General features: G+C 41.6%; 2 protein-coding genes across 2 annotated transcripts; both read left to right on the top strand.

Moving 5' to 3' along the window:
- Positions 1–1,010: 1,010 nt before the first annotated feature.
- LOC309568842 (olfactory receptor 6N2-like) lies at positions 1,011–1,976 on the top strand (the record flags this gene model as incomplete). The annotated part of the gene is made up of 1 exon (XM_082274627.1): positions 1,011–1,976. One exon carries the CDS (start codon positions 1,011–1,013, stop codon positions 1,974–1,976), a length of 966 nt encoding a protein of 321 aa, XP_082130753.1.
- Positions 1,977–17,979: 16,003 nt separating this feature from the next.
- LOC309568709 (olfactory receptor 1L4-like) lies at positions 17,980–18,918 on the top strand (the record flags this gene model as incomplete). Its single annotated transcript, XM_082274452.1, has 1 exon — positions 17,980–18,918. The coding sequence occupies one exon, from the start codon at positions 17,980–17,982 to the stop codon at positions 18,916–18,918; it is 939 nt and encodes a 312-aa protein (XP_082130578.1).
- Between the last annotated feature and the right edge of the window lie 6,133 nt (positions 18,919–25,051).

Below are 25,051 nucleotides of genomic sequence, written 5' to 3' on the forward strand. Positions count from 1 at the left end.
ACAGGTACAGTTGGGCCCATAAATAAAAATTCAGAAATTCCTATACTTCTGAATAATGAAATATTTTAAACAACTTAAATAAAATGAACTGTATCAAGTCAGTGCCAAAATGGATAAATTCATGAGGCTGTTAGGTGCAAATAATCATCTAAGTTGTTTGCCAAATGCATTTCAGGGTAACATAATCCCCCTTCTTCAGGGGTTGGAGGCACAGAAGAGTAATTGAACAGTGTACAATTTAGCTGCTGTTGCCAATGTCTCATGGCTGTTGGTTTTTTAAAATCTCAACAGTGAGATGGCAAGGCAATTAGGTGCACAGCATTTATTTTAGTCTACTTTACATTCTAGCTCTTGAGAAGGGGGGTTCTTTTACACCTGAAAGACACTGGAAATCAATCTATTATAAAAGACAGTAATTTATATCTACACACCTCAATGATTCATCCTTTTGGTGTTCCTTTTCTTAGACATTTCACCTAACATCCCTCCATGGGAAGAGGGCAACTTACAGTCGTACACACTTAAAAAATTAAACGTTAACAAATGAGCACATTCTTCCAGCATTCCCCTCCATTGCAAATCTCTGCATTTGGTCACATAACATCTAAGAGGTAGATAAAGGAAAACTGTGCTGCGATCACAAGTTATAACAGGGAGAAAATAGCTATATAACACCGAGCAGCTGCACTGATTGCAGATACTACTTTGATGTCTGACATTGTGTATTGGACAGAAAGGGGGCTGGGGGCAGCCCATTAATTTTGTCTCTGTTCCCCTTTAGTTGTCTCTTTGTCTTTTTCCTTCCTTTCTCTTTCCTTTTGCTATTTCCTCTACATGTACAGTGTACCTGTGCAACTTATCCTTTCCCTCAGATTTTCCATTTTTTTTATCTCTTTCACAATTTCCTTTCCCTTTTCATTTGCCTTTCCATCTTTTTATATCTGTGCCCGTTCCATTCTCTTCATTCTTATTTAAACACTTCTGTATTACAGGTACAACGTATACAAGTTATGGAGAAACCTGACAACCATAGCAAAGTTAAAGAAATTATACTATCTGGGTTCCCAAGTCTCGAACATTCTCACATTTTACTCTTTGTGGTACTTCTGATCATCTATCTGTTCATCATCAGTGGCAATACCTTAATTATTTTAGTCATTCAGAACGTGCCCAGCCTACATTATCCCATGTTTGTTTTCATTGGGGCTTTATCATGTCTTGAGATTTGCTATACAGCAGTCACAATTCCAAAAATGCTGGCCGACTTACTAGATAAAGAGAAGAAGATTTCTTTCACTGGGTGTCTACTACAAGCGTACTTCCTACATGCTTTTGGAGCTGCAGAATGCTACGTTCTTACTATAATGGCCTATGATCGGTATTTGGCCATCTGTAAACCGCTACAGTACTCATCTATTATGTCGACTAGGCTTTATCTCAGCTTAGTTGTTGCTTGTGTTATTGGTGGATTTATCAGCCCTGTGCTTGAAGCTATCTTAATATCTCTACTACCCTTTTGTGGTCCGAATCATATAGAAAATGTGTTCTGTGACTTCCCTCCGTTGATCTCATTAGCATGTACTGATACAAAGATGTACATACTGGTTGAGTTTGTGGTCAGCGCTTTCATCATCCTTTTAAGTTTTGCCTTTGTTCTACTATCTTACATCAGAGTAATACTTGTTATAGTGAAGATCAAGTCCAAAGTCGGGCGTCAGAAGACGTTTTCAACTTGTGGGGCCCATCTCATCGTTGTCAGTCTATTCTTTGGCAGCATTGGCTTTATGTACTTGCGTATTACAAAAAGTGACTCTGTAGATTATGATAGGGCTGTTGGTCTTACTTACGCTGTTTTTACCCCTTTGGCTAACCCTATCATATATGGCTTGAGAAATCATGATATTAAAACATTTTTGTTCAGACGTGTACAATCTCAGCAATTTTTTCACATTCTGATTTCAAAATATTTTAAATGAAGTCATTAATATTTAGTGTAAGACATTAAAACTTTCATAATGCTTCACTGATGGTCTACTATGACATTCATTTTTTTAAATTGGGATATGGGTAAAGTATATCTAACGTCAAAACCTTTTCTTTTGGATGGAGTGGGGAGAGGTTAAAGAAACAGAGTGGCAAAAACATTCCTCTCATATTCTGCCGTGTCCAAAAGAAGTAAAAGTATATCTCCTCAAGACAAAAGTGGGAAAAAACATTAGCTACTTTAACCAAAATAAAAAAATCTAATGGGGTTAATATATATTTTGTAACTTTACCCCTTTTTGCAGTTAAAAATGTTATATAAATATATATATATATATATATATATATTTTTTTTTTTTCACAGTATCTCACAAAGGTGGGTATACCCCTCTTTTTGTAAATATTGCATTATATTTTTTTTTTATGTGACAACACTAAAGAAATGTCACTTTGCTACAATGTATAACAGTGTCAATTTGCTATCCCCTCAAAATAACTCAACACACAGCCATTAATGTCTACTGTCTAAAAAAATGTGTGGGGTGTACTCACTTTTGTGAGATAATGTATGTGTATATATATATATATATATATATATATATATATATATATATATATATATATGTGCATGTCAAAAAATTTGAATATCATCAAATATCATTAAAACACCTGTAAAGGTTTCCTGAGCCTTTAAATGATCTATCAGTCTGGTTTAGTGGGTTACACGATCATGGGGAAAACTGCTGACTTGACAGTTGTCCAGAAGACAGTCATTGACACCCTCCACAAATAAGTCACAAATGGCCATTGCCAAAGAAGCTGGCTGTTCATAGAGTGCTGTATCCAAGCATATTATTGGAAAGTTGAGTGGAAGGAAAAAGTGTGGTAGAAAAAGGTGCACAAGCGACAGGGATATACACAGCCTTGAGAGGATTATGAAGCAAAGGCCATTCAAGAATTTGGGGGAGATTCACAAGGAGTGGACTACGGCTGGTGTGAGTGCTTCAAGAGCCACCACACACAGACGTATCCAGGACATGGGCTACAACTGTCGCATTCCTTGTGTCAAGGCACTCCTGAATCAGAGACAACATCAAAAGCGTCTTACCTGGGCTAAGGAGAAAAAGGACTGGACTGTTGCTCAGTGGTCCAAAGTCCTTCTTTAGGTTGAAAGTAAATTTTGCATTTCATTTGGAAATCAAGGTCCTAGAGTCTGGAGTAATAGTGGAGAGGCACAGAATCCAAGTTGCATGAGGTCCAGTGTGAAGTTTTCACAGTCAGTGATGACTTGGGGAGCCATGTCACCTGCTGGTGATGTGCCACTGTGTTTAATCAAGTCCAAAGTCAGCACAGCCCTCTACCGGGAAATGCTAGAGCACTTCAGGCTTCCTTCTGCTGACCAGCATTCTGGAGATGCTGATTTCATTTTCTAGCAGGACTTGGCACCTGCCCACACTGCCAAAAGTACCAATGCTTGGTTTAACCAGTTGCCGAAGATCCACCGTAGTTTTACTTCGGCAAGGTTGCTCGGCTGCGCGAACTGACGTAACTGTACGTCAGTCGCATGCAGGGCTAGGTACATGCGCATGCCCGCCGTCCCCGCGATGTGCTGATTCGGTTTAGAACCGATCAGTCATCAGGTCCATTTTTGGCCTGGACCTGGTGATCGGTTCTGACCAATTGCAGAACGTCCTGTGCCTGTGTAATGTAAACACAGGCACAGGAAATTATGCAATCTTCTCTCCTGGAGTCCTTTTCTGTTCCATCGTGAGAGAAGAGAACATCAGACAGTGAATACACAAGCACTACACTGACACCAGTACACATAGGCACATTTGTCATCCCCTGATCACCCCCAGTTAACCCTTTCACTCCCTGTCACAATATACAGTATACAGACAATTTACTGATCACTATATTAGTGTAACTTGTGACTTCAGTTAATGTGAACAGTTAGTGGTAGTTAATGTCAGTCCCAGATAGGTTTAGGGTACCCGCCATATATCCCCTAATAAATATTTAACCCCCTGATCACCCCTAGTTAACCCCTTCATTGCCCTGTCACAGTGTCACTATTATGTGGTACAGATCTTTTTTCTGATCACTCTATTAGTGTCACAGGTGACATCAGTTAGCGTTAACGTTAGTTAGCGTCAATCCAGGACAGCGTCAGATTGCCCACCGTATATTTAGTAATACATTTTAACCCTTTGAGTGCCAGTGACACACACTAAACACCTCCATTACTAGTATAGTGTCTCAATGGATCAATATCTTTGATCAGATCAGAACTATAGTAGCGTCCCCAATAGTTTAGTATAGTTTTCCCAAAAAGCAGCGTTGCAGGATCAGCCCCGACACCTGCCAGCACCTGCCTTTAGCCCCTCCATCCAGCCCCCAAGAAGTGCAGTATCAGAAGAATACTGTCACTTCCAAAACACAGCACACTAAACCACAGCATTAGCAGAGTCAGGCCTGATCTCTGCTAGCACTAGCAGTTGGTAGCGGTTCAAAGAGTCCTTGACAACCAGGTGCTTTTTTACCTGTGAGTCACACTAGGTACCAATAAATTTATTGACCAAAATGTCCAAATAGAGGTACACTAGTGAAAAGGCCTACATGATGCTGAGTATGACAGATGTGAGTGATGGGGAAGCCTCACTGTCAGAATCAGGCTCAGTATTCAAACCTGTAGAGAGCTGCGGCACCCTGACAGATAGCTCTGATGATTTATTTTTGTGTAAATAAAAGTAGGCCATGAAGCACTGAGTTAGACTCCACCATATCACAATAAATACAGTATATACAAATATATTGGAAGCCAGCACACCAGAGCTGGTGAAAATGTAGCAGATAGTGATTGGTGAATCAGCTACGTGATTATGAGCATTTAAACTAGGCTGTTGTGGGCTACATTTGCCGGGGGCCATCTTGTTTAACCAGCACTGATGGCACAAGTTGTATTGACAGTGACAGTTGGGATTTTCCTTTTTACAGCTTTAGAGTTAGAACTCTGCTCGACTTATGGTATTTTCAAGTGCACTTTGCCATATATATATATATATATATATATATATATATATTATAGATTAATGAGACACTTCTTAGCAGGTGCTGTCTTACATTATTAAATAACAACTGGCGCACAATGGGGAAGAGAAAGTAATACTAGGGACTTCACGAGTATCACTATGAAAACAAATGAATAGATGTCAAACAAAAGGACAGTTCATAAGTCCATATAAAAAGGTCGATAAGAACAAAAAATCCAAAAAGGCACTCCGTAGGCAGCTCTTGTGACAAGTAGAAGATGCTTGGAGCCAACTGGAAGGAAAACACAGGCGCCACTCTAAGTGCAGAATCTTGAGATTTATTAAAAGAACCAAAGGAAAGGTACTCACAAAGATAATAGTGTAAAAAGCATCATAGACAATCACTCCGGTGTTTTGATCAGGATGGCTTGAGCGGTTGCGGTATACAGGCAGTAATCGGTGAAAGTCCGTACTTCCTGATCGCAGGGACACTCTGATGCCGATCCGTCATTACTTCCGGGATACGTGATTACGTCATGGCGCCGGGCGAAGCTGTCTTACATTATGAGTTTGTTAAGCATGCCTGCCGTCTCTCTCATGAACTGCTGAAACTATAGCGCACATTGGTGGAAGCATTTATCCTGTTTTATCTCCAATGACAGAGCCTTTGAAGGGTAATTCCAATGAAGTTATGAAATTGAAAAAACACAATGCGATTCTGTAACTGTGTACCTGTAACTGTGTGCAACAACCTTATTTGACTTATAACAACATAAGATGTATCCATTAAGTATGAGAGTTGTTAATTTGAGTTGATTTCACAGTATATTAGAACATCATAGTCCCATGGTGGAATACTGTTTACATTGCAACTCATATGGATGGACCAAGCTCTGCCTAAGACATATTTGGATGCCCAGTTCTACCAGGCGTTAAGCACAGCACACCTTTTGAATTACTCACAGGAGTTATTACAAATTTTTAGCAATATGTCACACCACTTCCTTAACCACTTTAATACAGGGCACTTTCCTCCCTTCCTGCCCAGGCCAATATTCCCCTTTTAGCGCTGTTGCATTTTGAATGACAATTGCGCGGTCATGCAACACTGTACCTACACCAAATTTATGTAATTTTCCCCCCACAAATAGAGCTTTATTTTGATCACCTCTGGGTTTTTTCCTTTTTGCTAAACAAATAAAAAAAGACTGGAAAGTTTGAAAAAAAAAAAAAAAAGTTTTATACAATTTTGTAAATAAATAAGTTTTTTCCTGCACTGATGAGCACTGATGAGACTGCACTGACAGGCACTGATGAGGAGGCACTGATGGGGTGGCACTGATAGGTGGCACTGATATGCGGCACTGATAGGTGGCACTGATAGGTAGCACAGATATACGCAGCATTGGTGGGCACTGATAGGCGGCACTGCTAGGCACTGATAGGCAGCATTGATGGGCACTGATAGGCGGCATTGATGGGCACTGATAGGCGGCACTGACGGGCGGCACTGATGGGCACTAATGGGAACTGATAGGCGGCACTGGTGGGCAATAATGGGCACTGGTGGGCGACACTGAAAAATGGCAATGATGGGCACTTGTGGGCAGCACTGATAGGGAGGGCACTGGTGGGCAGCACTGATGGGGAGGGTTATGGGGGGCTTCCTGAGCCCTGATTGCCATCCCTGGTGGCCATAGTGGGCATCCCTGGGGTCATAGTGGGCATCCCTGGTGGTTCTAGTGGCACCCCCCCGGGGGTCTGCACTGGTAATCAATGATCTGATTACCAGTGCCGACCCCCCCCCCCTTGTCAGGGGAGCCGCCGATCGGCGCTCCTTTACTCGTGCCTGTCAGGAACGAACTAAGGAAAGCCGATCAACGGCTGTTCCTATTTACTATGTGACCAGCCGTGATTGGACACGGCTGATCACATGGTAAAGAGGTACGTCAGTAGTCTCTTTACCGAGATCGGAGATGCAGGGTGTCAGGCTGACATCTCGCATCACCGATCGTCGCTCTGCGCGCCCCCGGGGGGCGCCCAGAGCTGTATTATTCTGCCGCCGTCATATGACGTCCGGTCAGGATAATACAACCACATTCCCGCCGTCAATTGCCTATAGGGCGGGCGGGAAGTGGTTAAACTCAATGTGTCCAAAACTGAGCTCATAATATTTCCTCCTCCCCGTGCCCCTTCCCCTGACTTCTCTACCAAGATCAATGGCACATCCATCAACCGATCCCCACATGCCAGGGTGCTAGGTGTTATCCTAGACTCTGAACTCTTCTTTCAGCCCATATCCAATCACTTTCCAAAGCTTGACACCTCAACCTCCGTAACATCTCCAAAATACTTTCCTTCCTAAGCAATGACACCACAATGCTCCTAATTCACTCCCTCTTCATCTCTCGCCTCGACTACTGCAGCTCTCTCCTTATTGGCTTACCTTTAAATAGGCTATCCCTTTTTCAGTCCATCATGAATGCTTCTGCCAGACTCATTCGCCTTACAAACCGCTCAGTGTCTGCTACACCTCTCTGCCAATCCCTCCACTGGCTGCCACTCACCCAACAAATTCAATTCAAAATACTAACAATAACTTATAACGCCATCCACAACTTGGCCCCCAGCCATATCACTAACCTAGGCTCAAAATACCAACCAAATCATTCTGTTCCTTCCTTCTAAAACCTCCTGCTCTCTAATTCCCTTGTCATCTTCTCCCATGCTCACCTCCAGGACTTCTCCCAAGCCTCTCCCATCCTTTGGAATTCCCTACCCCAATCTGTCCGACTATCTCTAACACTATCCACAATTATGCGATCCCTGAAAACTTTTCTCTTTAGAGAACCCTATCCTGCCTCCACCTAGCAACTGTACCGTTTTTTTCTCCATCAGCTCATCCCCCACATTTACTACCTTTTGTATCACTTGACCCTCCCTTTTAGATTGAAAGCCCTAATGAGCAGGGCCCTCTGATTCCTCCTGTATTGAACTGTATTGTAACTGTACTGTAATGCGCAAACTGTTAGCGCTGTCGGGATTATTGGGGGTGATTAACTAATAGAATAAAAATGGATTTAAAAAGCCATGTATATTCCATCTTATGCATATAAGATGCTGAACAGTGCAGTGTCCATCTTGTTTAAAGGTGAATGAGAGTTCATATGTACTTGTTAAACAAAATTTCTCTTACAATAGGGTCTTATAATTTCAGCAGATATTTCTATTTTCTTTTGTCATAAATAAGTGGAAAACTGACGTTCTTTTAGATAAGACTCAGTCAGCCCGACGCTATACCAGATGTTAAGGGGGTGATATCTCCTTAATTGTCTGTATTCTAAAGATGAACAATAGGTTCATTTAGAATATATATTTTTAAGATACATTATTATGTGTGAGAAGATATTAGCCATAATTATGTCATTATATTATGTAAGGCATATACATATATATTTCGGAATGTTATATCATATGTTGGGTTTATATTCTTGCTAAATAACAAATTTTACTTAGACTTCAGAGTGAATACTAATTACTTCATTTTAAGGCATGTGGTAGGAGTGTTTATATAAGAATTGCTTTGGACTAGGCTAAGTGATATAAATTCTACAGGCCAGACAATATGTCTGACAATAATGGCAGAATTCAAATAATTAATGGACTTTCACTAGCAACAGGTCAAAGGTCCTCAGATAAGAATATGTTATAATTGTTCCTAAACACCAAATCTAATGAACGGTACAATACTGCTCCCTTTGGACACACTAATAAATGCAGTCTTGGGATAATTCAGATATTTCCAATATAAAAATATATATTGTATTAAAAATATAATTATTGAAATGGCATTACTTGCCAGGGTAAATGATGGAGATTAGATGGACATTTATGTATGTACTGAGAGTATGGACAAAGTTTTATGTTGTGTTTTATAGTTAGTCTTGAACATAGAGAAATCATCATTTAACTTTATTATACAAAACATTGGGTTAATTATTAAAGAGGTGTGACTATGACCTCACCAGTTAAGGTATAGAATATCCCAACCAATGGGGATAATGTTTGATCCCTCTGGGTATAACTTATGGTAATTTTAATAGCCCTTTGTTCATACCACATAAAAGAAGAACCCAGATGTGAGACAGGACATTACATTGCCCAACATACAATACACATACATCACACACACTACTATATCCCTCGATATACTCATCCAGACATACTCCATCTTGCTCCATCATTCATCTGAAACTTTGAGGGAAGCCAAACGAAACTCCTCCCCCACTTACCACCATCTTGGGAAGGCGTCCATCTTAGGACTCTGGTAATGACCATTTGAAGCTAGCAGCCATCTTAATTGTGGTAAATATAACTTTGCTGTGTTTATTTGATTTTATTCAATATTGTTTATTTCCTTCCTTATATGTTTTATATTGCATATTTAAGGGTAATAAGATTACAATCCCAGACGTTTAAACCATAGTAGATTTTCTCTCTAAAAAGCTGATTTTTGTTTTTATACATTTTTATTAATATCAGATTTAGTGCATTATTTGCATTTTTAAGTCTTCCGTTTTGCATGGCTTATTCTCACTCCATCTGCGGTGGAATGACTTCCGTCTCAGCAAGGGAAAAAAAAGTGTTTCTTGTCAACACTTCCTGGTGAAACCCCAGAGAGTGGTACAGAGTGCTAGTTCCAAGTTTACATTTTTTTTATCGTAGCATTTTTAAAGTTTTGAATGTTGCATGCATGTGAAATTGACATATATAATCAGACAGTGTCCACATGCATTCCAATATGTCTTCCATTCTGTGAACTGTCTCCTCTCCAGCATTTTGGCTTGTGGAGTGGCTCATGACAAACATGGTGATCATAATCATAATATGATATGTTTGCTATGTCATTTGTTTTATTTAATACAAAACCGGAGAAAATTCCCAGCTCAACTCACCAACAGGTCTGCTTACCAACCGAATTAACCTGTCCAACAGTATTTGTTAAAAACAGGGGTTTTAAATTCATACTGTTGGACAGGTTAATTTGGTTAATTAGCAGACTGGTTGGAGAGTTGAGCTGGGAATTTTCTCTGGTTTTGTCTTTCATGCGTTTCCCCCTCCATGTGCTCTTTGCTATGAAGGCCAGTTATAGATGGGGGCAGGGGCTGTGTCTTTGTTACTGGTGTGAATATTGGTGAGGGGACACACTGGACACCTTTGCTGCCATTGTGCTATGTGCTGGGTGTCCAGGGTACTCCTGGGCCTTTAGGGAGGACCACGCTACTTCCAGGCCCACCTGTCCCTTATCTATCCATTAGAATTCATGTGCAACCACTGTGGAGACTCTCTTAAATTTAGAAGGGTTTAGACTGCAAGTAATAAAGGGTGCCTTTAAAGGGGCTTTGCAGCTTACACATGCGTTGGCAAATATATGCTAACTAAGCCCCTGTTTTTAACGCATACTGTTAGACAGGTAAATTTGGCTGGTAAGCAGACTGGTTGGTGAGTTGAGCTAGGAATTTTCTCTGGTTTTGTCTTTCATGCGTTTGCCCTCCCATGTGTTCCTTGCTGTGAAGGCCAGGTATAGATGGGGGCAGGGGCCATCTCTTTGTTATTGGTTTTATTTGATGGGAACAATCTTAGCTGTAGATTAATGTCAAGTACCAATTTGGGTGAGGAGTTTTGCCTTCCAAGAGAATTCAAGGTTCCAGGGTTCCAAGAGAACCACAGCCAAATCAGCCGTGATACAATACTTAGGGAGTCATTCTTTTTTAGTTCACAGACAGTAGCAGGGAAAACGTATAGGGTTTTTTGATAAACAGCGAACAGCTATAACATTATGACCTCTGACAGGTAAAGTGAATAACATTTATTGGGGCATATCCAAGATGGACAGTAGCTGAGCACTACTGGTCTAAATCATCTATCACACACACATTGGGTATGGTAGGCTCCCCAAGTGCTGGCAACAGCACCCCTACCCCCACGCCAATCGTGGGGCATAACCAGAGGTAAAAGCCAACCTCCTACATGCCGCACAGGGAGATCTGTCGACCACTCAGTGAGGAAAAGGGCCCCGCATCTGGCGCCATCTTGGCCTTGACTGAGCTCACTACGGTCATGCAAGCGAATACAACCTGCCAAACTACTCTGATGGACAAGATAGATCATCTCCAGACCAGTATTGGTTTTAGCCTGAAGAACTTGGACTCCTTTGGGGAGCAGGTCACAGAGGTGGAACAGAGAGTGTTGTCTATGGAGGACATGTTGGGGATCACACAGGAGACCTCCATACTCTATAAATAAAGTTAAGGTGCTAGAAGCTCGGGCTGAGGATGTGGACAACCATAACATACTAAATAACTTGCAGACCCTACGCCTGGCTGAGGGGGTGGAGGGGGCCCGTCCCACCACCTTTATGGAACAACTTCTGCAACAATTGCTACCGAATGCCAGGTTCTTCTCCGATGAACGGGCACACAGCATACCATCTGCCCCGGGCTCCCTGGGAGCCTCCCTGAGGACCTTTTGTTTCAAGCTGCAAGCTGGTACACTTTAGGGACTTCAACCTGATCCTGAGAGAGGCACGTGCTCAAAGGTAGCTCTGCTATGAAAATGCTAAAATTCTACTGTTCCCAGACTACTCAACCCAACACCAGAGGAAATCGGTTGATTAAGTGAGGGCCCAGTTGTGTACCAATCCTGCCTGATTAAGAGTGAAGGATGGAGAATCAGTCAGATTCTTTACTTTACCGGAAGATGCTTCGGCTTGTCTAGACATGATCCGCAGGAGGTGAGCTGTTTCTGCACTGTTATGTATTGCTCTGAGTGCCCTTTTTCGTGCTTTATTTCTCCTGAGATGATCTGAGGGGCTTATACACCTTATCCCTTGATGAGCCTTAAGCCCATGCTCCTCAACAGGATCCTTCCTCCTGCTGACTTGACTCTTGAATTACCTTACAATCATGACAGGACCTCCTTTAATGCGGATACCCTTTGAGCTGGGCAAGCTGCTCTCCTATACTGGAATGTGTACCCCATTCTTGCTGCGATCCTACCAATGGACTGATCCACTCTTAAGTTGTCCTTACTTGAGATTATTGGTGCCTCAGTCACTCTTATCTCTTATTTACAAAGTTGCACTAATCAACCTTGGGTCCATATGCCTTAATATTTGTGGCCTCCTCTGTTGAACTGGTTTGTTGGTAACTATGTTTTATGTTTGTGCCCCCAACCTCTGGCTGGGTAATCATACCCACAATGATTTCCGGATGTTCTGGACAGACTATACAGACTCATTGCTACACTACTGGTGTTCACACTGGTTAGTCCTGAATCTTGCTCACATTGCCCCCCCCCCCCCCCGTTGTCGATCAAGGTTAGTGGGATGGGGGAGGGGTTGGGGTTTTATATGTTGCCCGTTTGGCTGATGTGGTACATGGTACATTGTATGTTTCCTGGTCTATTTCTGTGCACCCTGACTGAGTTTACTCCTTCTTTTGAGGTAAATATTTTGCTGGTCATTCGAGTCCCGTCACTCCCTGTTTTTTCCATTTCAAAGTATATATTTATTTTTACTCACCCATGCCATGGCTACTTGTAAAATATTTCTTACAATGTGCGGGGGATGAAATTGAGGATTAAGAGATCCCTGTTTTTCCAATTTGTACGCAAATACTACCCGGATATCTGTGACCTGCAGGAGACTCATCTGGTGGGTGGGAGGATACTTAGTCTTAAAAAGCCGTGGGTGGGTTACCACTACCACTCTACTCACGCTAATTTGTCCAGAGGCGTAAGCATTCTGGTCCACAAATCTCTTCCGTTTAAACTGTTGGATTCGGTGCTGAACTTGGATGGCGTGTATATAATCATTCATGCACTCCTACATAGTCTGGAGGAGGTATTGGTGGGCTTTACCCCCCCCCCCCCGCGGCACCGATCTGACAATTGTATACTGTCCTCCTTTCCTACTAATAATGTTTTAATCATGAGAGACTTTAAAATGGTCTCTTGACCATAGGGACCCTGGATGGGATAAAATGTCCACTACGGTACAGTATTCTGATTTACTGGATTGGGCGGACACCTTCCATCTTACTGATGTCTGGCGGGGGAGGAATCCTGGAGTGAGAGCTTATACCTGTCACTCTGCCTCATATAAAACATTTTCACGTACAGTATAGACTTACCTGTCCAGAGTCTGTGAAACTATCATTCTCCCCAGGGGTGTTTCTGATCAGGCCCCCATATTGTTATGCTTAAGTGTTTCTGTGCCTCCGGCGTAGGGTCTTAAGGTTATCACAATTCTAGATGACCAGTCCGAGGGTGGATGTGCCTTACTATAGTGACCTTTTACAGTTTTGGAGTAAGTTGGATGGTTCTATTGCTCTCCCTGTGTCTTGGGATACCTTCATGGCTTTCTCTTGGGGCAGCTTTCAGACTATCATAAGGAGGGTAAAAATAGAAATGAGTACAGATCTGATGGCAACAGAACTGAAAGCATCCGCTTTGGAGAATGCCTACATGCTGACGAAGGACTTGCAGATGTACCAGGCCCTGCAGACGGCCTTGACAGAGGGCTGTCTAATCTGCACTCATCTGAGGCCACTGATGTGCATCTTCTCCACCACACATTTTCGAACAGGGGGAGAAGATAGGACCCCTCCTGGCTTTGTTGGCTAGGGAACAATCGGCCCCGGTCTCTATCCCTCTTATTTCTGGCTCTGGTGGAGTGCTACTGACAGATACAAGTTGTATAAATGAGTGTTTTGTCACTTACTATATAGTCAGTATGCACTGAGCAAGAGGCGGCGTTGTATATAGACCTTCCCTGCCTAACTACCTTCTATAGAGACAAGCTGGATGGTCCTATAACTTTAAAAGAAATCCAATGTGCTGTAAAAACATTACAGTCAGAAAAATGCCCAGGCTCAAATGGGTTTCCGGTGGAATTCTTTAAGGTATATGCAGACACCCTACTCTCCTTCTTCCATAAGATGTTGGATCAATCACAGGATTTAGGCACCTTGCCTTTATCAATGAGAGAAGCTGTAATAGCTGTCCTTCCTAAGCCTGGCAGGGACCCAGATCTTTGTTCCTCTTATAGACCTATTTTGCTACTTAATGTAGAGACCAAAATTTTGGCGAAGGTCTTGGCCCTGCACCTTAATATGGTCATTACAGCTTTAGTACATACGGATCATGCCGGGTAGGGGAACAGACGTCAATATCTGTAGGCTACTCACACATATGGCACATGCTGATGAACACAGCCCCGGGGTAGTGGCCTCCTTTTGGACGCCGAAAAGGCCTTTGACTTAGAAGAGTGGTCCTACCTCTGGGATATCTGAGGTGAATATAGTTGACTGAGCATGTAATGTGTAAAAGATACTGCGCTAACCCTGATTGGATTGTGAGAGCTAAAATAAAGTGCTTTAGTGATTTAAATGCTGCGTTAACTCACATATAAAACATGTGCATATAAATGTGCATAAATATTGCCAGTACGATGCGATATTGACAATGAGAATAGACAAATAATGTGAAATAAATTCAATAAGAGTCCATAAAAATTGCTAATTAAAAACGTGCTATATACCATGTGCAGTAAACCAAAGTGATGGTGAATTGCTTCAACAAAAGTCCGTGATACTGCTTATATATAAAAAAAAGAAAAGAGAAAAAAGTGCAAAAGTGCTGTAAAGTCTTATGGTGCAATTGATGCTGGTTTAGTGATGTCTACAGCCCTCCGCTCCACCGCAAAGTGATAGTTGGTAAGGTAGCTCACTTACCAGATGGCGTGGATTCCTATGGCGTACGCCAATAGGAATCAAACTGCGCTTGTACACCGCTCCAACTTTGGTGGGTGAGTGGAATCCTTGACGTGCTGGTGTAGGCTCAGGATAAAAGAAAAAAGAAGCTCCTCATTGTGTAGAGAAGGTTAAACACCTTTATTTGCAAACTTCACACGAACATCCATGCAATAAAAACTTCCAAATAAAGCTTCCATAAAACACTGCAGTGGTTTAAAACTGTTCACTCCAAAACATCAAACGATAAATGTCACGGCAAACAAAAAAATACAAAATATTGCAAACCGTTGCAAAAACTTTTTTGGCTGAGTCCTCGCTCCAGCCACAACTGAGTGCCTGTTCAGCTTCGCGGCTGGTGTTACAGGACGCTGCTGTGTAAACAACCGCGAGGTACGTCTTACCCGGAAGCGGCAACTCGGCGTGCGGTTCAGCAGACTACTCAGAACGAGGCAACGTGCGTACCAACTTGACGCGTTTCGTCAGAGATATGACGTCTTCCTGCTGTGCGCTTTTTTCAAAGTACACCCAAAATGCTTAGTGAATCATGTGTCAAAGGGGCACTGTGAAAATTTATAAAAACAGAAAAAAAAAAAGAGCAGATACCAGCAAGTATAAAAAATGTTTTAATAAAATTTAAAATTTTATTTTATTTTTTTAGAAAAAGGTTAAAATAAAAGTGTCTCAAAACCATTACAGTTTCTCTTTAATTAAATGCCTTTCACATGTAAATAGACAAAACAGTGAAAACATTTTAAATACATACAACCGATACTAATTCTTTAATTAGGCTCTGGGGAAAAATTCTAAGCTTGCTGGCATCTATTTAAACAGAGTAATTATTTTCTTGCAACCTTAAGCATCCAAAAGAAGGTATGCCGTGCTGTTAGATTTTGATTCTCAAAAAAATATATAGTAAACAATAGGAATAAAATGTTGGTCCATAATATTATAACTGTCTGGTAAAGTATACATTTTATTATAATACATTCTTACTGCTGCGACCATTATTTAATTAAACTGAATGCACTTTATAGTAATGGAAAACTGTCAGTTCTCTGATTTATGAAAACTAGGTACCTACATCCTATTTATAATAGATTGCTAGATAAACAGAAGTTTTTTTTTTTTTCACAAATGAGATTATGAAAAAAAATCTCTTTCTATTTGTAATGTACATTTCACATTTTACAGGCTTGCTGTTAACCACTTCAGCCCCAAAAGATTTTACCCCCTTAAGAACCAGGTAATTTTTTGCGAAACGGCACTGCGTTGCTTTAACTGACAATTGTGCAGACATGTGACACCGTACCCAAATAAAACATATGTCCCTTTTCCCCACAAATAGAGATTTCTTTTGATGGTATTTGATCACCTCTGCGGTTTTTATTTTTTGCGTTATAAACAAAAAAAAAAACTGACAGTTTTGAAAAAAAAACAACAATATTTTTTATTTTCTGCTATAAAACACATCCAATAATAAAAAAAATGTAAAAAATCAAATGTATTCATCAATTTTAGCCCAATGTGTTTTCTGCTACATATTTTTGGTAAAAAAATCCCAGTAAGTGTATACAGTTGTGCTCATAAGTTTACACACCCTGGCAGAATTTATAATTTCTTGGCCATTTTTCAGAGAATATGAATGATAACACAAAAACTTTTCTTTCACTTATGGTTAGTGTTTGGCTGAAGCCATTTATTATCAATCAACTGTGTTAACTCTTTTTATATCATAATGACAACAGAAACTTCCCAAATGACCCCGATCAAAAGTTTGAATGGCTATTAAAGGTCACCATCCTAACCTGTGATCTGTTTGTAATTAGTGTATGTGTATAAAAGGTCAATTAGTTTCTGGACTCCTGACAGATCCTTCCATCTTCCATCCAGTGCTGCACTGACGTTTCTGGATTCTGAGTCATGGGGAAAGCAAAAGAATTGATCTTTGGGATGTGCGGGACAAGGTAGTTGAACTGTATTAAACAGGAAAGGCATATAAAAAAGATATCCAAGGAATTGAGAATGCCAATCAGCAGTGTTCAAACTGTAACCAAGAAGTGGAAAATGAGGGGTTCTGGTGAAACCAAACCACGGTCAGGAAGACCAACTAAAATGTCAGCCACAACTGCCAGGAAAATTGTTTGGGATGCAAAGAAAAACCCACAAATAACTTCAGGTGAAATACAGGACTCTCTGAAAACATGTGGTGTGGCTGTTTCAAGATGCACAATAAGAAGGCACTTGAAGAAAGATGGGTGCATGGTCGAGTTGCCAGAAGAAAGTCATTACTAAGCAAATGCCACAAAGTATCGCGCTTACACTACGCCAAACAGCACAGAGACAAGCCTTAAACCTTCTGGCACAGTCATTTGGAGTGATGAGACCACAATTTAGCTTTTTGGCCACAACAGAGGGCCTGTTAGGACAGAGTTCACCTGCTGGTGGCACTGTGGTGCTCTGGGCTAATTGCTGCAGTTCCAGTGTCCACTAGCAGGTGTCTCCTAGAGGCCAGCAGGCCTCAGTAATCAGTTCCAAATGGTCTCAGCTGATAGCAGGATATATAATGCTTCTCCCACTAGCACACGGCGCGTCAGTATATTGGCTTCTCCTGCCCTGTACACTGGTTGCTGTACTGATGCCATTTATTCTTGACTTTGCTTTTGCCCTTGCCCTGCACCCAGTACCCTGCTGCCTACCTTGTAATTATCTCTTTTGTGCACATAGCATATATTGTTAGGTTGTTGGTTAGGCATTTTGTCATTTAGTTTTGATTTTCATGTTTTCTCATGTTTGCTGTTGTGTGATTATCTTTCATCCACTGTAAATAAATTTCACTTTCAAGATATATACATATGGTCTGGTCCCAGTTTCTGTTTAGCTACATATACTTGGTCAGCTGATTCCTGACAGGGCCTTTACATTTCTCTTTTTAGTAGAGCTTATCTGTAACCATATATTTATACATTATTTTTGTAACTTTGTTATTCTACAGAGGCCTCCAACATCTTAGGAATGGGACGTGGACCAGGTCAGGATGAGGAGGATGAGGTCATCCGCAGAAGACATGGCCAAAGAATGTGAGATGAAGCAGCGATCCAAATATCTTTATAAAGTTGTGCTATGCAGTTTATATTAAAAAATAAAATAAAATGACTAACTTATCTATAGACTTGCCAACAAAAGATTTTATTTTAGTAGGCTTTGCTGATTATGTCAAACAACCCCTTGTTTTGTTTCCGGCGTTTTTTTCTATCTACATGCTTTCTATTTTGGGTAATATTCTTCTGATCTCTGTGACTATCATATCACCTCAGCTACGATCTCCAATGTACTTTTTCCTCAGCAACCTTTCTCTTGTAGACATGTGTTTGACAACAGTTGTGGTCCCTCGACTCCTTCTAAACTTACTGCTCAACCAAAAAAACATCTCTTTTCCGGAGTGCATTGCCCAGGTTTATTTTTTCATTGCCTTTGCAGGAGTTGAATGCTTTATTCTTTCCTCAATGGCCTATGATAGATATGTAGCTGTCTGCAAACCTTTATACTACATGACAATAATGAACAGAAAGTTGTGTCTCCAGCTAGCCCTGGCTTCCTGGATAATCAACTTCGTCAACTCTATCCTTCACACTCTTCTGATTTCTAGGTTGTCTTTTTGTGGACCTCGACTTGTTCAGCATTTCTTCTGTGACTTACTGCCCCTCTTTAAACTTTCTTGCTCAGATACATCAATCAATCAGTTGGTTATCTTCACTGAAGGCTTCATGATTGTTGCGTTGCCTTTCTTGGTAACTTTGATTTCTTATATTTATATCATTTGGACTATATTGAAGATACCATCCTCCATAGGGAGGAAGAGAGCATTTTCTACTTGTTCAGCGCACCTGACCGTAGTCACCTTGTTCTATGGAACAATGATTTGTGTGTATTTTCGACCATCATCTGCATATTCTCTTGTATATGATAAACTTGCAGCAGTTTTATACACAGTCTTCACGCCAATGCTTAATCCATTTATTTACAGTTTGCGGAATAACGATGTAAAGAACGCATTCAAGAAAATAATACATTCTAATATACATATGTAGCTAAATCAAGTATTAAATAATACATAATAAATGTATTCTTTGGAAGGTGTGTTGGTACCTGACTGTGACCTGGTGATTGCTCCTTGCGTGAAGTAGCACAAGTAGCCAATCAGTTGTGCTGCATTGTGTTAACATGCTAGTAAAGAAGCTGCTGCTAGGAGAGAACAGAGTAACAGGGAGGTGTGTTCATTAGTCTGTTGGGCTTGCTGAGGGCCACCTAAAAAAGAAATGGATGCTCCCAATTTTTTTTTTGGTCACTTACCTTGATATTGAAGAAAATATACTCACCTTCCTTCTACTTCCTCCCTCTGCGGCCGCGGCCCGCACCATCTCTTCCGGTTTGCGATGATTCCTGGGAGCTGAACGTCATCGCTCCCAGGAGTCAATGCGCCTACACCGGCCCTGCTCGTCACTTCCGGTGCAGGCGCAGCAATCCCTGCTAAGCAGCTTCTGGGCATGCCCAGAAGCTATGCAGGGATGCATGCCAACAAAAGTGAGTACACCCCTAAGTAAAATAGTCCAAATTGGGCCCATAGTGTTAATATTTTGTGTGACCACCATTATTTTCCAGCACTGCCTTAACCCTCTTGGGCATGGAGTTCGCCAGAGCTTCACAGGTTGCCACTGGAGTCCTCTTCCTCTCCTCCATGATGGCATCACAGAGCTGGTGGATGTTAGAGACCTTGCGCTCCTCCACCTTCTGTTTGAGGATGTCCCACAGATGCTCAATAGGGTTTAGGTCTGGAAATATGCTTTACCAGTCTATCACCTTTACCCTCAGCTTCTTTAGCAAGGCAGTGGTCATCTTGGAGGTATGTTTGGGGTCGTTATGTTGGAATACTGCCCCGCGGCCCAGTCTCCGAGGGGAGGGGAATATGCTCCACTTCAGTATGTCACAGTACATGTTGACATTCATGGATCCCTCAATGAAATGTTGCTCCCCAGTGCTGGCAGCACTCATGCAGCCCCAGACCATGACACTTCCACCACCATGCTTGACTGTAGCCACGACACACTTGTCTTTGTACTTCTCACCTGGTTGTCGCCACACACGCTTGACACCATCTGAACCAAATACGTTTATCTTGGTCTCATCAAACCACAGGACATGATTCCAGTAATCCATGTCTTTAGTCTGCTTCTCGTCAGAAAACTGTTTGTGGGCTTTCTTGTGCATCATCTTTAGAAGCTTCCTTCTGGGATGACAGCCATGCAAAACAATTTGATGCAGTGAATAGTGTATGGTCTGAGCACTGACAGACTGACCCCCCCCTCCCCTTCAACCTCTGCAGCAATGCTTGCAGCACTCATACATCTATTTCCCTAAGACAACCTCTGGATATGACGCTGTGCACGTACGCTCAACTTCTTTGGTCGACCATGGCGAGGCCTGTTGTGGTAAACCGCTGTATGGTCTTAGCCACCGTGCTGCAGTTCAGTTTCAGGGTCTTGGCAATCTTCTTATAGCCTAGGCCACCGTTACGTAGAGCAATAATTATTTTTTGCAGATCATCAGAGAGTTCTTTGCCATGAGGTGCCATGTTGAACTTCCAGTGACCAGTATGAGAGAGTGAGAGCGATAACACCAAATTTAACACACCTGAGACCTTGTAACACTACCGAATCACATGACACCGGGGAGGGAAAATGGCTAATTTGGTCCAATTTGGACACTTTGACTTAGTGGTGTAGTCACTTTTTGTCATGCAGCTTTGATCAGGTCTTATCTTCAGCGGCCGTGCAGGTAGGATGCCCGGGTCTCCTGGGGGGGACGGGAGAGCCAGGCGAGCCGTGGAAGGTGGCGGGAGGGGGGAATGTCCCCTCCCGCTCCATGTAATGACAGCCGAGCGGCTTCTCAGCTGCATCGGTTGTCATTACAATACAGCCAACCGTTGGCCATGGATGCCGGTACCGGGGTGATGCCTCTAGCTGCAGGCATCACTCCGGTACAGCACTTTCCCGAAATATCGGATGGTCATAGTGATAATTAATTAGGGATCGACCGATTATCTGCAATTCCGATAGATCCGGGAAAGTGCATATCGGCCCCCGATATATCGGCATTGCAGATAATCGGTCGATCCCTAATTATCACTATGACCATGCGGGTTGGCGACCCGCATTTGCACAGGCATAGCAGCCCATTGATTTGAATGAACTTGGGCTGCTATGCCTGCGTTTTCTGCTGAAAAAAAGGTGCATGCAGAATTTTAAAAAAATGCAGTGGCCTTGAAATCCATCCTGCTTTTGCACCATGAGACTTATCTGCAGTTCCTGCACACACAAACTGTGTTTTTAAAGGCTGTGCCCACGTATATAAAAACGCAGAAAGCTTGCCATTGCAGGAACTGCAGGTAGGTCGCATACTGCAAAAGCAGGATGGATTTCAAGGCCACTGCATTTTTTTAAATTCTGCATGCACATTTTTTCAGCGAAAAACTACGGCATAGCAGCCCCTTCGAAATGGGCTGCTATGCCTGTGCAAATGTGGACTGCTATACATGTGCAAATGTGGGCTGCCAACCTGCATACATGTGAACCAGGCCTAAAGCAGTAGTAAAGTAAGTTATGAATAAAAACACTGGTCCTCCTGCAGTTTTAACCACTTCTGGACCGCAAGGATTTGCCCCCTTAATAACCAGGCCATAGGATCGGCTTAATGCATATTTTAAAGGGAGTGTATTCAATAATAAATTGGAAAAGTAGTAAATTGATATTTTTAATTTAACATCCCCTTCCCTTTAAAATATGTATTATTATTAGAATTTGCATTTATATAGCTCCCACAAATTCTGTAGCGCTTTACAATATGCAATTATAAGCAAGTGGGTCCTGAAAAATAACTGTATTCAGAAGTGGGTCCCGGCCCAAAAAAGTTTGGGAAGCCCTGCCTTAGTTAATCTCCGGAGCGATTATGTGAGTGTGGCCTGTCAGCATTTTCTTTTGTAAATGTACACTGAGCCATGCATGTGCAGCTTAGTGTGCAGTTGCATTATTCTGGCTTAGCCAAAAAGGTGCCAAAGACTCCAAACCTGGAAGACCACATTGACATACTGTGCAAATATTCTGTGTATTTCTTCTATGCGTCAAATGTTTAATTCCACATTAACCACAGCACAGAAAAATCAGTGCTCCTGCCCTACCAAGCAAAGTTGTGCTGTGTAAATATCAGGACTGAATGGACAAAAATACAAATGCTTTAGAAAGTTAAAAAAAAAAAAAAAAACAGACATCAGCTTAATCTTAAAGACAAATTTCTCCCCAAAGGGAGAAGTTACTCTTTATGCCCTCCTCTGGTTTTTTTTTTTTGCATTTTTTGGAATGTGGGGGAAGCAGGCATTATCTTTTTCACTATAAACAAATAAAACCGACAATTTTGTAAATTAAAAAATATTGTTTTTTTCTTTGTGCTATAAAACGCACCCAATAAAATAAAATGTAAGAAATCAAATTTTTTCATCAATTTACGCCAATATGTATTCTGCTACAGATTTTTGGTAAAAAAAAAAATCCCAATAAGCGCAAATTGATTGGTGTTCGCAAAAGCTATAGTGCCTACAAACTATGGGATAGATTTATGCAATTTTTATTTATTTATTTTTTACTAGTAATGGCAGCGATCAGTGACATATAACAGGACTGCGGCGGACAAATCGGACACCTGACACTTTTTTTTGGGGCCAGTGACACTAATACAGTGATCAGTGCTAAAAAATATGCACTGTCACTGTACTGACATTGGCAGAAAAGGGGTTAACATTAGGGGCCATCAAAGGATTCCTGTGTGCCTAAAATGTGCTTGCTAACTGTGTAGGGGGAGGTGCTTGTACTATGGCAAGGCAGAGATCCGTGTTCCTGCTTTGCGGAAACACAGGATCAGAGCCTTCCCTTCTCGCAGAACGGCTATCTGCCTTGTTTACATAGACAGACCGCCTTTCTGCTTCTCACAGGAACGATCGGCGGGTCCGTGGAGGACCTCAAGTCCTGATTAGAATGAGCCTGCCTATGTTACGCCCCTTGTTACCATTAAAAGTACAATGGTAATAATAGTATGATACCTACGTAATCATGTTTATAAAAGCCTTCAATTGCGTCAAATAAAACAGAACAGTTATTTTGGAAAGACGCGGAGTGTATCTTTTTGTGTCTGTTACCCACTGAAGTAGTTATTAATTTGGAACCACTAATCAATATGAGGATAGGAGTTGCCTATCTATAAAATGTCCAGAACAAGTAGTTAGGTTTATCCTGGAATTCTACTTTAAAGGGGTTGTAAACCCTTTCATATACCCAGTGAAGTGACTGGCCTCAGGCGATACGAAGATGAAACAAATCCCCCTACATAGATTGTACCTGTTTATCTGCAGTCTTCTCTTCTCTTGATCCAGTCAAAGGGCTGCATTTATACAGCTTGTCTGAGCTTTCAGAAAGCAGGTGGCGGGGAGCTGAAGATACACTCAGTGAGGACAGCCAATTGGAAGGAATGGATACACTTCACACAGGAACAGAGCTGAGGCAGTCAATCACAGGCTGTATGCTGGAGCTCCCTCCCTGGCACCTTTTTTTCCTCTTGATCTCAGGAAAACTTATCAGAAGGGATTCATGCTGATAGCAGAGGAAGGAAGCAGTAGACAGAAATTACACTTATGCCTCGTACACACACATCGATTTTTGGCCGGGAATTTTCGGCCAACGTCCGATCGGCCTATTTTCAGCTTGTTAGTATGATGTTTCCGACAACCGACTCCGACTTTTCGGCCGAAAAAAATCTGGTGTGAAGGCTATAAAATTTTTGTTGGCCGTCAACACAACGGCCGATTTTCCGTCAGTCAGTACAGATGTCGGCAGACAAAAATCTCATGAGCAAGACTGGGCATGCTCAGAGAAGAAAAAACACACGGAAAGTAAACCAGCACATGACATCACTTCTGAAGTTGGTTGTTGTTGGCCGACAAAATTTGTGTGCAGTCTAGAGCACATTTCAACCAACACAACAACACTGGACAAAAGACGGCCGATCGGTCGGCCAACAATCGTTGCGTGTGTACGAGGCTTTAGTGCTCTGGATGGAGAGAAGAACACATTATAGAGGGATATGCTTTGTTCGTATTTCATGGCTGAAGTTTATAACCTCTTTCACTGCTTTTTGGAGAACAGCCATGCCAGGCTGAGGAGAGGCGGGCTGCAGCTTCCTGCAATGACCTTGCTGCACATAGAGGAAAATATCGGCCTATGCAATAATGTCTCCCATCTAAGCTATAGCTTTAATTCGTTTCTGAAAAATGTACAATAAAAATTGTAAATATATTAACAATTCATATATATATATATATTTATAAATATATACACCAACTTGTGTTCAAGACTTATTGGTCCTTTAATATATAAAGTAACATTTCCAATAACTCTAAACAGGGATATTTCACTTTGAGCGAATCTGCTGTACAAAATAATCCTGTATATGCATAGAAGGCTGCTCGCCATCATGTCGCTGTGTATTTATACTTTGCTATAAACTCTCTGGTCTCTTCTAAACTCAAATCTGTTGATAGAAGTTTCCTGTAATACGTAGGCATGCAGCTGGGTTTAGAGTGTATTTCTACTTTTACTATTGGGATAGAACTCGTTTTAAAGGAGTAGGTTTTCAAATTTGGTTTGGGGTTTCCTGGAATCGTCAGGAATTACACTAACAGCCGGGATAAGCAAATATTGCCTGAATACATATCGCATGTGTATTCTTCCTGGAATCCTGGAGTAATTTGTGTATTTCTTATAGATCTGTGCAGTAATCCAGTGTGAGACTTTCTGTAATAAAGACCGCTCACTGCTGCTCTCTCACCTTGTGCAGGTCTGGTCTCCTCCCTCTCCTGTTTTTTTTCTACAGGCAGCCTGTCGTGGGTGGAGCCTGCTGGCTCCCTCCCACAGCTCTGGCTATATACAGCACAGTGATGATGTCACTACTACTTTTAATATCCTGTATTATCTTGGTTTATAAAAAGAATTTGGTTCACACAAAGTAGATTTATAGCCTTGAGAAACTATAAATGAAAGCTTTGTGCTGGGAGTTCAGCTTTAAAGCCCAAAGCCCCGCCAATCACTTTTTTTTAAACTGATACATAATTAGCATCAATAG

Source organism: Pelophylax lessonae, assembly GCF_965119305.1.
Source record: "Pelophylax lessonae genome assembly, chromosome: 12".
Classification (NCBI taxonomy): Eukaryota; Metazoa; Chordata; class Amphibia; order Anura; family Ranidae; genus Pelophylax; species Pelophylax lessonae.